Raw genomic sequence first — 12,549 nt, 5'->3', positions numbered from 1 at the left:
TATGTTCTGCCTCCATCCTAGAGAAAGACAATAATGTCATCAAAGAAAGTGCCAACAAAAATTTATACTCTTTGAAACTCTTGTCCCATCATTTGGTTAAAGATCGCTGAAGCATTGGTAAAGCCAAAAGGCATCACCAAAAAACTCGAATAAAACCGAAGGTCGTCCGAAAAGCTGTATCTTTCGGCACGATTCGGATCTGATGATATCCGCTCTTCAAATCTATCCTGCTAAAACAAGAGGATCCCTGTAGCCGGTCTAGAATATCATCGATCCTAGGAATCGGAAATCTGTTTCTTGATGCTGATTTTGTTGAGAGCTCTATAGTCAATGCACATTCTCTAAGATCCGTCTTTCTTCAAAACCAACAACACCGAGAGCAGTAAGGGGAAGTACTCGGCTACATAAGTCCCTTTTCCAAGAGGTCTTTAACTTTGTTCATAATCTCTTCATTCTGGGCTCGGCTCACACAGTAAGGTGGCCAGTTTGGTGGTGTGCTTCCAGGTATCAAATCAATGGTATGATCCTCAAGACGAGTTGGTGGTAACTCGCCTCTGGCAGGCCCTCACAAAAGCAATCGGCATGAGTGTGAAGAAAATCTTGCGGTTCTTTATCAAGTTTAGACATATTTGTCCTATGTTCATCATTCAACTCTTTCAAAAAGATCAAGTAAACAAACAGACTGGATTTCATTAATTTTGAAACAGCCGAAGCCGATACAATAGGGACAAACTCTCCCTTAAGTTTCACATCAAGTACAATGGTTCGGCCTTTTTAGTAGTCAATATCGCTTTCTTCACCCGATAATCGGCCACCGACGTTGCTCTTATGGTACCAAGGGACTCCCAGGAGAACATCACAACCTTCCAAGGGCATTATGGAGAAGTCCTCGTGCCCCAAATACCCCTGACAATGCAACCGAAGTTTGCCAATGATAGGTGTAATGGCCACATCCCTGCCGGGTGCCGCTAGAACTACCTTGCTTGTGGTCCCATCCGATCGGGTGTAATCTCGAGCTGCGTCGCCAATTCAAGTGAAATGAAGTTGGCCTTGGCTGCTCCATCAAAGAAAATCAAGGCTTCTTGATCTTTCACTTTGCCCCAAGCTCGGCAGAGTTCTGTACTCTCATCAATCGTGCTTGGGTCAGTACCCATGTAATCTGGAACCAATCCTGCTTTCATCTTGCCTTTTCGTCCATGTTTCTCAGCTGCTTTCGAACTCTCTAGCCTTTCTTCATCATTTTCTTTCTGTGCCTTCCTAGGGCACTTCGCGGAGATGTGCCCAGGTCCCGGCATCCAAAACACTTCCCCTCTTTGATGTAGTTGGCTCTCTCCCGAAGAGTGAGCCTGGGTCGTGCATCCTATTTTTCTTTTCTTGGGTCTCTTCTTCTTTCTACTTTCATTTTAAGAAGTCTGTTCGGCTCTCTGTGTCATGATCTCATTTGTGGGATAAGCAGACTGCCTAATGTATGGCAAGACTCTGTTTCGCATGACTCATTAGTTCTTGAATAGAATCTAACTTTTGTTCTAAGCAGTGATCTTAGATCTCTGTAGGAAGTCCGCAGCTAAACCGCTCAATCTGCTCCTTAAACAAGACCTTCATAAATGAAGAGGTTGGTAAAAAAAAGGGTTCCAAAATCTCTTGCAATAACCGTCCAAAGAATCTCCCTTGGTCAGCCGAAGATGATTCCAAGCGGTTCGTATATCTCGTTCTCCCGAGAAGAAATAAAAAGCCTTTTGAATTTCAACCATTAAACTTCGTGGGTACCTTCTTTGATGACATGATTGTTTACTCAAAGTCCGAAGAGGAGCATAGGACCACTTGACTGCAGATTTCAATGAGTTACGTAGAACAGACTAGTCATTAATGTGAAGAAGATTATTCTCGTGCACTTCTGTCTCACTTAGCGCGATGATTTGCTCTCGTGCATCTCTCTCTCCCCTTTGGCACATATGGTAATGCTTCACTAGTTAGGCTACTCAGATTAATATGTACAGTTCTGGGGGTTTACGCGTATTTGCCAAGGCAAGAGCCTTCTGAACAGGAATTGGGTTAGCTAACTGCTAATCCCCCCACAGGTACGCACAATTCCATCGCGAAAGATTACGAGTTTGGAGAATTTTCTTTCGGCCTCACAAATGCTCCCGCACTTGTGAAGGCCCATCTGTTTTCAATACCCAAGATCGATGATATAGAGGATAGGCTACATAATTCTGCATGTTTCAGTAGAATCGACTTGAAAAGTGGCTAGTAGCATCACATCACATCACAATTGCTCCTAGAGATGTATACAAGACCGCGTTTAGGACGTCCTTTGGATTGTACGAGTATTTGGTGATGCCTTTCGGTCTCACAAATGCTCCGCAAGGTCCTCTCCTCGAAGGCATGCAAGGGTTGAATGTCACCAGGAGGTGTATTTTTCCTGTTGTTTTCTTTAAATATGTACTACATATTTTTATTCTTTTTATTTTGGCTTGTTTTCCCCACAACCCTTGAAAAGGTGCAAGTGGACATTGCATGGCCAGTGTGAATCGGTTGTGGCCGAACGTGTTTCTCACAGCGGGAGTCTAGGTGGGTCGGTCTAGGATTGGTCGGGCCAGTTAGCATTGAATTCCATGAGTATGGAAGCCTGTGTGCCCCAAATGAAATCTGGGCCACTCGGAAAGTCACAACTTTATAAGTGAGTGGGAATCAGGGAATCAACTCAAAGGTGTAACCTGGACACTTGGCAGAAGGACAGCAACCTACAGGATACCTCAGCAAGAGGAGGCGCCCAAATGAGGCTGGGGGCTGATTTGACCTTCACAAGTGACCTAAGTGTGTGTGAGTAGTGGGTGCAGGTTTACAGCTTTAATGGAAAGCTGCCTTCTTCTTTGTCTCATCTAGCGCGATGATTTTATAAGTGAGTGGGAATCAGGGAATTAACTCAAAGGTGTAAACTGGACACTTGGCAGAAGGAGAGCAACCTACAGGATACCTCAGCAAGAGGAGGCGCCCAAATGAGGCTGGGGGACTGATTTGACCTTCACAAGTGACCTAGAGTGTGTGTGTGTGAGTAGTGGGTGCAGGTCTACAGCTTTAATGGAAAGCTTGCCTTCTCCTCTGTCTCATGTAGCGTGATGATTTGCTCTCGTGCATCTCTCTCTCCTCCCTTTGGCACATATGGTAATGCCCCACTAGTTTGGCTACTCAAATAAATATGTAGAGTTCTGGGGTTTATGCGTATTTGCCAAGGCAAGAGCCTTATGAACAGGAACCGGGTTAGCTAATTGCTAATCCCCCACAAGTACGCACAGTTCCATTGCGAAAGATTGCGAGTTTGGAGAATTTTCTCGCGTGAAAACTTGTCCAATTCACAAGGGAACTGTCCCATTGCGTGTGGGAGCCCTTGGGACATGCGTAGGCGTGTTCTCTCCACTAAAAACGATCCGAAACAGAGAATTACAGCCTGCTGTGTTTTTTTTTTGCAGGTTTAGGGTTTTGCACCTAAACTGCAAGGGAACACCAAGGGAGCTCCGTGAAAGCTTTGGGATGCGCTTACAGGGTTTTTGGCACCCAATAGTAGAAAAACAGAGGATTATAGCACGCTAAAATTCTGTACAGCTCACCAGAAAGCTTCTAAATTGCGAGAGAATCTGTCTTAGGTGTTTTTGACCTATAGGGGTTCTAGCACGGTTATGTTGCCAAAATCAGGTCGGAAACCTGCGTTTTCAGCCCTTGCAGGTTTCGACAGCTTTGTGAGAGTTAGGCCTAAGTGTATGGATTGTCAACTGCTAATTGAATGAAGAAATACGGAAAGGGGTGCCAATTTGGGGCCTACAGGGTGTCGGTCTCGTGTGCGCAGTAACATTCTAATCATTGGACGCAACTGTGTTCTCTTTTCTTCACAGTGCTCTGTGTAAAGTAAGCAGGTAATTGAAATAGTACCGCCCTCTACGTTGTATAGGCCGGTTATATTAAAGCCTCCCAAAAGGTGAAGATGTTATTGCCTTCCTTGACAAAACCTGTCTAGGTCCCATGTTTAATGCTCTCAAGTAGCGGCTGAATTCTCAAACTCAGAGCCTTGGCTAAGATTCGGACACCTAGCAAGTACATACCCCTGTTCCCCACGATCGTAACATTTATCCTGTTTGTAGTATTCTGCGCACTGTTTAAAGCGGAAGAATGTATCAAACTTTTTTGCTTGCCCACTTGAAATCTTTGGGCTTCTTGCCCTTATCCTTGAGAAAGTCGTACTGGTTGGCTTTGTATATGTACTTCCTCTTAGTTGAAAACATTGGCTCATCAGAATCCAAACTTTTAGAGGAGGAAGAATCCATCAAAATACTTCCGAGATCTTCTACGGGATCGGCTCTTCTTGCGTTTGCTATGTCTCTGTGTTTCTCCTCTTCTTGCTCTTTCTATCCTCATCGCTAGAATCATAGGAAAAAGAATTGTTCGAGCTGTTAGAAGAGGATGAGGATGAATTGGAACACCCTCAATCTCACACGTTTCTTTGCCTTTCGGGCATTCTCAAAAGTAGCTTGGATAGTCTGTTGCTCGATTTAGTTTCCGCGATTGCCTCTTGGTCTTCATGAGTCTATTGACTCGCCATTCTACTGCTTCCACGAATTCATTTTCTGAGTATAACTTCTGAGTTGGTGTTCCAGGGGTAGTCGTCTTCTTCAAAGCTGACTTCATAGGTGAACGGATGGCAGTACGCCATCAAGAATGCATCTCGTCAAGTGGGCACTTGATAAAAAAAAATCATATACTAGGATCCTTGGAATACTAGAGCATCTGTTTAGCAGAGGCGTCGACCTGTTGTTGACGCTGCATCTCCATTCTTTCATATTCGGTAGGTGGAGACGGCGGGCCATACTGTTTCGAATCTTCAGAAGTTGGTCGATGTCCGTTTGAATCTCCATTATTCTCTCCCGAACCTGAGTGTCGGGTGCCACAGTTTCTTCATGGCGGGATTAATCAACTGAATCCATGTGTGCTGCAAGTAAAAGGGATCGGATCCTTTATAGAACAAGAATTGTTCGAGCTCTAATATTATTGTAAGACTTGGACACTCCAAGCCGAAGATCTAGTGCAACACATGCAAGAAACTGAAAGAACTGAACAAAAATGAAAAAGAGACGACACGGCACGACGAAGTTCCGTGGGCGCTCAGAGAGACTGGCCCCAAGGACCGCCCCTTCTTGGTATTTGTTTATTATTATGCTCCACAAAGTACAATGTCAGAGGGTCCTCTTCTCTCAGCAGTGCTCCCAAGCAAATCTGTGGGAGAGAGGCCCTGGCAATTCTTATCAAGGCCCTTGGCCAAAAGCAGTACATGAAAAGCCTCAAGTCGAAAAGCATCTTGCGCCAAAAGCTAGCGCTAGAGCTGCCAGCATGTTTTGCGAAAATCCGTACGGCTTGCCACTTCATTAGCGTAGAATGCGGATGTCCGTACAACCTGCCATGTCATCAGTGCGATTTGCGAGTGTATGTATAGTTGCCACGTCATCATTCCTTCTATGCAGTTTTGGGGGTCAACTTTATTTTAAAAAGGGTTTTTAGGCCCCTTGGCTGGGGTACCATAAGTTGGCACAACTTATAAAATTGATGATCTTCAATTCTAGGCCTCTCGGATAGGCTCTGTAAGTTGGTAAAACTTCTTCTACATCTTTCACTAGGGTTTGGACCCCTCTCCGTCCGGAGTCCATCCGTTAGGTCATGCCACATCATCACTTTGTGATAGATACTATGGCCCTTTCCAGATTCAGGAGAAGATAATTGATGCTTCCTTCAGACTGAAGTTACCAAATACTTGGAAGATTCACAATGCATTTCATGTGAGTCTACTGAGACCTTTCAAAGATGAAGTGCGAGTGGACAGGGAGCCAGAGGAGCAGCCCAAGGTGGAAGAGACAGAAGAGATTCTCATTCCAAGACAGGTCCTGGCTCACAAGAAAAGGAAAGTGAAAGGTAAGATGACATGCCGGTATTTAGTCAAGTTCGGGAACTACCCGGCTTTGGATGAATGTGGTTTAGTACGTCGGTACCTAGATTCAATGTCTACTGAACTAGATTTTGTTCTATGATTTTGCTAAATAAAGCTGCAATGATCATGATTCTCATCTAAGATCTCGACGTTGATAGTGATGTGAATGTTAAGTGACTGTCGTCTTCGTGCAAGTGCTAGATAAATGTGGTTTAGTACGTCGGTACCTAGATTCAATGTCTACTGAACTAGATTTGCTCTATGTATATTCACTCTAGGTATATATAGATTTTGTTCTATGTCTTTTTTGCAGGCATAATCGAGGGAGATTACAATTCTTTCATGACGGGGGTATGTCTTAAAGTGATGATGTGGCATGACCTAAATGACGGACTCCGGACAGAGAGGGGTCCGAACCCTAGTGAAAGATGCAAAAGAAGTTTTGCCAACTTATAGAGCCTACCTGAGAGACCTAAAATTAAAGATCATCGATTTTATAAGCTGTACCAACTTACGGTACCCCAGGCCAAGGGCGTAAAAACCTTTGTAACATAAAGCTGACCCCCAAAATTGTGTAGAAGGCTGATGACGTGGCAGTTGTACGGACACCCAGGATTTGCGGTGTTGACTGGCAGGCTGTACGGATTTCGGCGATTTCCGATGGGAGTTTATGGTGCCAGCTTTTGGGGTAGGATGCTTTTAGACTTGACGCTTTTCATGTAAACTGCTTTTTGAAGCCTCAGGGCCTATAAATAAATTGCCAGGGCCTCTCTCTCATAGATTTGCTTGGGAGCACTGCTGAGAGAAGAGGACCCTCGGACATTGTACATTGTGAAGCATAATAATAAAGAAATACCGAGAAGGGGCGCGTGTCTTTGGGTCTAGTCTCTCTGGGCACGGAACTTTACCGTGCTGTGTTGTCTCTCTCTCTCTTCAGTTTGTTCAGTTCTTTCAATTTTCTCGCGCATGTCACACTAGATCTTGCATTGGCCATTTATAGACGTTGTTGTACTCTTCCTCCCCCCCCTCCCGCCCCTTCCCACTCCTGATTAGTAGAGGTTCTGCAGTAAAGTTGTCATGGAAAATCCTCATACAGTCACTAATTGATTGGGAAAATATTTGTACAGCTGGAGTCTTTTTGTAAAATGGGCTACATAGAATAATCAAGAAAACGGATGGTTTTCCAGGAAATGCTGAAACATATTCTTCAAGGTGTCTCAGATGTACGGGTCATACCTCAAGAAACAATATGTCCTTATGGTAATGTGCTGCAAAAACAGATCTCAAACAGATGTGTTATTTCTTTTAGATGTTAAACAATGACACGTTTTTGCTTTTTCAGGTCAAGCCTTGGCAATTTTTGATAGCAGATTGCTTGCAGATAATGCTCTGCAGGAGATGGAGATAAAATGCCTGGTTCTGGCAAGCAACAAGAGGTGAGCCTTTCCACTCTTGTCCTGCAGCATATGTTTTTGGCCATTTGTGAGAGCTCTTATCATATCGTTTGTACTCAAGCAGGCCCGTAATTGCAACCAAGTTCAAAGAAATATCTAATTTAATGAGATTTCCAGGCCATCTAGCATTGGATAAACTCAGGCTGAGCAGGAACCTGGGCGCTGACGACTATGTATGTAATCTGGTGTATTTCTGAGAAGATCTTTTATTTGCTTGTTGTCTTGGTTATTTGTATGGCCTGAAAATGGCTTGATCAACAACTGTTACATTATTTCATGTGGAAGGACCATGCTTGATGCACATCTTCTCTTTGAAACACAATGTCACATTGTTTTATGGTAGTTCAGCATTTTCACATGGTTTGATTCAGAGTCAATTCTGCACCGCACTAATGACTGCAAATCTCATCCATTTATTGCAAAGAATGGATCGCAAGGCTGGCTTAACTTTCACTTTCATGAGCAACGTCAGCAGTTACTGCGGGTGACATTGTGTACACAACAAGATTGCTTGGACTCTCCAAAGGACGGTAGGAGTTCTAAATTCTCCAACCAACCCACCCCAAGAAAAAAAGGTCCAAAACTGCGAAATGCTTGATCTTTGTGAAGGAAGTTATATTCAGGGTTGTCACTGTACGGTTTTGTAAGGGAAAATATGGTGTATTTCAAATTATATCATACGCTTAGGATAAATACTGTGTGTTTTAAAAAAACAACTCTTTAAAACCATAAAAAAACATGTGCAAATTACCTCATGTCTTAGGACTATACCTAGGTCTAAGATTAAAGGGCCTAATAAACTTATGAAAAATGACCTAGGGATTGGGCACAAAGACCAAAGCCTCAAGGTACAGGCTGCAAAATTTTGAAAAAAGGCTGGACCGTATTTGTGTAAGTATGGCCATACGAAGATATACAGTACGACGATATGGGCATTCGTACAGCGTACGGAAACTTCGATGGATACATTATGCAGTTCAAATATTTTTCCTTCCACTTCATCTCAGAGGTTGGCACAGTTGTGAATCGAGAGCTTTGATACATATTTGTTAGTCTGTTTCTTCCTCCAGCCTGCCTTTTATAAGCTTCATTTGACGAAGAAAGACCTTGAGGACTTGAGCTGCTGTAGCGGTGCATTGAAGAATCAAGATATGCGAAAGGAACAAGAAGCAAAGGAGGAGTTCAATTACAGAAGGTTTTCTAGTGGGTTTCTTAAAGCATATTCACATCGTTTGAGTGAAGGGTCCTATGATCCAGAATGATTCTCCTGCACTCCAAAAATAGAACACATTTTTTCTCAGTGGAGGATCCTGTGATACATGTCTTTTATTACAAAATTATATGTATTACGTTTGTTTCTTTGTATGCTGATGTGTTGATTTTGAATATGAGCTGGGTGAAGACAGGAACTTTGCTGACTCTTTTCTTCAAATTGAAAGTGCAGTTTGTGCCATTCTCAAATATTAAACTTTTTGTCAGATCGAAAGAGTAGGCACTGGTTGGACTTTAACCAGTGCTCGGCTGCCACTTGGCGCATCTGTCTGCCTAGTTCTATCCCTACTCTACATTATTTTTTTTGTCCTTGTGTTAGATTTGTTTGCATTAGTTCAGCTTAGAAATTATTCAGTGCTTTTTGTTAACTTAGTATTAGCTGTTCATGGTGCCATTCTAAGCTTGTCATTCTGCAGAAAAAGGCAGTCTCTACTTCCCATTCTTCTCAACCAAATACAATCGAGTATGAGATGGCTATGGAATGGAGGTGGCTACAAGAAATCACTGAGACATGTCAAGCAGAGCTGTTTGAGGTTCACAGCAAATCCACCCCCCCCAAAACCCCAATCCCAATCCCCCGTGCACCTTTTCCTTCTTTTTTCCCCTTGACATTACAGAAGATACATGATTGTTTCACTTGTGTTGTAACATCTATTATGCAATTGTCCAGAAACAAAAAAAAGAGATCGACGAAATCAGGAAAAGCTGTAATAGAAAGGGTTTCTAGCTGTTTGTCAAAGGGCATGACTTGATCGATTTTTTTGGTAAGTTTTGTATGTTAGATGCATTGTGAGGAAATTCGCCTACACAAAGATGGTTCATATTGTGTTTAGAAGCTCCTCTGAAACAATGTTTGCTTCACTGGATCAGATCAGGCATGCAAGGAACTGAGGTTCTTGAGCACGGACAGAAGAAGTGTAGTTTAAGCTTCGAATGCAGCTTCCCATAGCTTTGCTGAATCAAAAGACCATTCTAAACTGTCGTTCTTATCCATAGTGTGAAGGATATGCTGATGCTGCTGGGATTTCGTATGGCGGAACAGGTCTTCTTGAAGAGTTCTAATGGTCTACAAAATTGTGATGGAGGGTTATGTTACTGTTGATCGGATCGTTGAGGAAGTACTGAGCAGTGATATGACCATTCTGCTTGGAGGATGTGACCCATGGAGTTTTTTGGTTGCTTGTGCTGATGGGATTGCAGCCTAACTGCACCTGAAGTTGAGCAAGCTGCTGGATTTGCAAATTCTCTACCAACTTCCCTTTGCATTGATATGACAGGACTAGACAGAGATGAGTTGGATTTGAAAACGCGAGGCTTCATGTGGTTAATGATCATCTGAGAATGCATGATGTCCATAAGGAGCAAGGGCATGACATGTTCTAGATTTTACTTCTTGTAGACAGATAACAGGTTGAGCTTGAGGAATAAGCACACATGCAAAGAAAATAAGCCAATGGAATTCTATATGAGCGGTGAAGGTGCATAACGGATACACTTTTCTTTTCTCGTTTAGTCTCCTAATTCCTTCACCCTCCTAGATTTATAATCAACGCAACATTTTTCTCAAGACTGCTGACTGACATACGTGTGCTCTATCGTACATATCTGTTCACCAACCATGTATGCATTTGCATCGCTTTCACACACTTCATTGGAATGTCTGCCACTTCACTCTCTATAATTAGAGCAAGCAGCCGTGCTTGCTCATTAAAAGCAACACAGCCTACTTAGGAGCAACCACCTAGATGAAGGAACGAACCCACCTGCATTTCAGGTTGGAAATCTTGTTTATTTTCGAAGGCACTTTGGTCAAGCAAGGTCTCTGTTTTTGTTTTCTTTCTTCTTTTTGTGTGTGTTTGCGATGCCTATTTTCGAAGGCACTTTGATCAAGCAAGCCTCTGTTTTTGTTTCCTTTCTTCTTTTTGTGTGTGTGTGTGTGTGTGTGTTGTGAGAGAGAGAGAGAGAGAGAGAGAGAGAGAGAGAGAGAATATAATTTCAAAATAACCTATGAGACCAAAGCGTTACATCCATGTGTGACTCTAGCACAATGTCAACATAAAAATAAAAATAAATTGAGGGTACTTAAAGCTCTCAATCACTTAGGTGTTTTGTGGTTGCACTCCTCATGGTTCGTTTTCTCAAGTATAGCCTCTGTTTTGGATTTGTTCACGGTCAGCTCACTATGCAACCAAAAGTCTTTTGTTTGTGCATCTTCTAAAGTATGTGCTAGAAGTACTACAACATCCATATGCAACAAAAGGATGATTTATTATATTTGCAAATCGTAACCCCTTCAATGCTTTTTTGTTGCATAAACTCAAGTACCATTTGCTTCAATTGATGAATACATACCCCAAAGAGAGTTGGTGACAATGAATATCTTTGTTTAATCCCAATATTTCTTGCTAAAAATTTTGAAATTCCTATGTGCAATTGACGTATCACGTTTTCATAGATGTAAAACACAACAAACATAAACTGGCTTACGTGGTAGTTCTTCCATCCTCCACAAATTGATATGTGGAATGATATTAAAGGCTCTTTTGAAGCCCACAAAGCAATAAAACTATTGCTTACCTTTCAACGTGCTTTCCTCCATGAGAGCATAAGGAGTGGCAAGATGATCAATGGTGCTATGACGTGAACATAAATCCTCTTGTCTTTTTGCACATTTGCTATTCTTTTCAACCCATTCACTCAATTTTATTTCCATATGCACTTAGATGACTTCGCCATCAAACATCAAATCATTATACTTCAGTAGTTATTTACATTCTTTACAACTTTTTCTTTCTTCGGAGGTTTGACCCAACAAGTGCTCCAATCATAAGGCATACCATGTTAAACTACAAGGTTGAGTATATCACATATCCAACAATGTGATGTCTCTCTTGTCTATTTAATCATTTCATTATAGTTCAATAATTATTTATATTCTTTACATCTTTTCCTTTCACAGTCATAAGGCATACCATGTTAAAAATGCAAGGTTGAATACATCACATATCCAACAATATGATGTCTCTCTCGTCCATTTAATCATTTCTGGGTATATACCTTGAAAATCTCCCGCTTTGCGAGTGTCACCAACTTATCCTATACTTAAAAAGAGGGCATACATGCAATGAATCATGACATGATAGTGTTTGGTTGCTTATATAGTTGCTTACAATGTGTATGTATATATTCATAAGACTCAAGTTACCAAAACTCTCAATCCACTTGTTCTTTAGGTTTCCCCGAAATCTTCTACATGTGCTTTTTTTTAGTAAACAAACTCACAATTGACTTTCCATCTTCTTCTCTTCTTTCGAATGAGTGCCTTGTGTGAATGTAAATAACTTTGATAGTAATCTTTGTCCTTATTTAGCTTTATCAAGGACATGCTATCATTTTAAGATTATTTATCAAGCCACCTCTTGTATATGATCTACCTTTGTTGACACCTTTGATATGCTTTATAGAAAGCATTCTTTAGAATAAAAACAAATAACTTTTTTGAAGGCTTTCTGTCTAGTTTTCAATGGTGCTTCATGTTGGAGCTTTGCTATCTTAACTTTATGTCAACCATTTCAATATACTTCGGTGGTCATTTAAAATCCACACAAATAAAATAAAAAAATCTTCACTTTTTTGTCAAAACATAAGGTTTGAAGGTTTGAATCCATCGGCCAAGTGTAAACTCGTTATCTAAGTAGCATATAGTCAGTCACACTATCCTCATTGTGTTTTCTATATGTAAAGCCGTTGATTCTTCTCTCCATAAAGGTACTTTTATGTGGAATGAGTATAGTTGTACTATTGTAGCAATGTTTTTGTATTGGCATGCATGTTTCTAAAAATAATAACACC

General features: G+C 41.6%; 1 protein-coding gene across 3 annotated transcripts; it reads left to right on the top strand.

Moving 5' to 3' along the window:
• Nucleotides 1-6,940: 6,940 nt before the first annotated feature.
• LOC147417016 (protein ANTI-SILENCING 1-like) lies at nt 6,941-10,264 on the top strand. 3 transcript variants are annotated; one of them, XM_086507906.1, is made up of 6 exons: nt 7,095-7,231; nt 7,314-7,407; nt 7,490-7,598; nt 9,114-9,230; nt 9,368-9,461; nt 9,573-10,264. In XM_086507906.1, the coding sequence occupies exons 1-5, from the start codon at nt 7,147-7,149 to the stop codon at nt 9,422-9,424; spliced, it is 462 nt and encodes a 153-aa protein (XP_086364032.1). In that variant the 5' UTR covers nt 7,095-7,146; the 3' UTR covers nt 9,425-9,461; nt 9,573-10,264. The 3 variants fall into 3 exon arrangements, with proteins under 3 accessions (XP_086364033.1, XP_086364032.1, XP_086364031.1); XM_086507905.1 differs by having other exon boundaries at nt 7,096-7,231; nt 9,568-10,264; XM_086507907.1 differs by lacking the exons at nt 9,368-9,461; nt 9,573-10,264 and adding an exon at nt 7,797-7,955 and having other exon boundaries at nt 6,941-7,231.
• Nucleotides 10,265-12,549: the final 2,285 nt, after the last annotated feature.

The sequence above is a fragment of the Adiantum capillus-veneris genome, unplaced genomic scaffold (genome assembly GCF_014529385.1).
Source record: "Adiantum capillus-veneris isolate H3 unplaced genomic scaffold, ASM1452938v2 Hic_scaffold_33, whole genome shotgun sequence".
Classification (NCBI taxonomy): domain Eukaryota; kingdom Viridiplantae; phylum Streptophyta; class Polypodiopsida; order Polypodiales; family Pteridaceae; genus Adiantum; species Adiantum capillus-veneris.
This window is presented reverse-complemented; position numbering and strand designations above follow the sequence as displayed.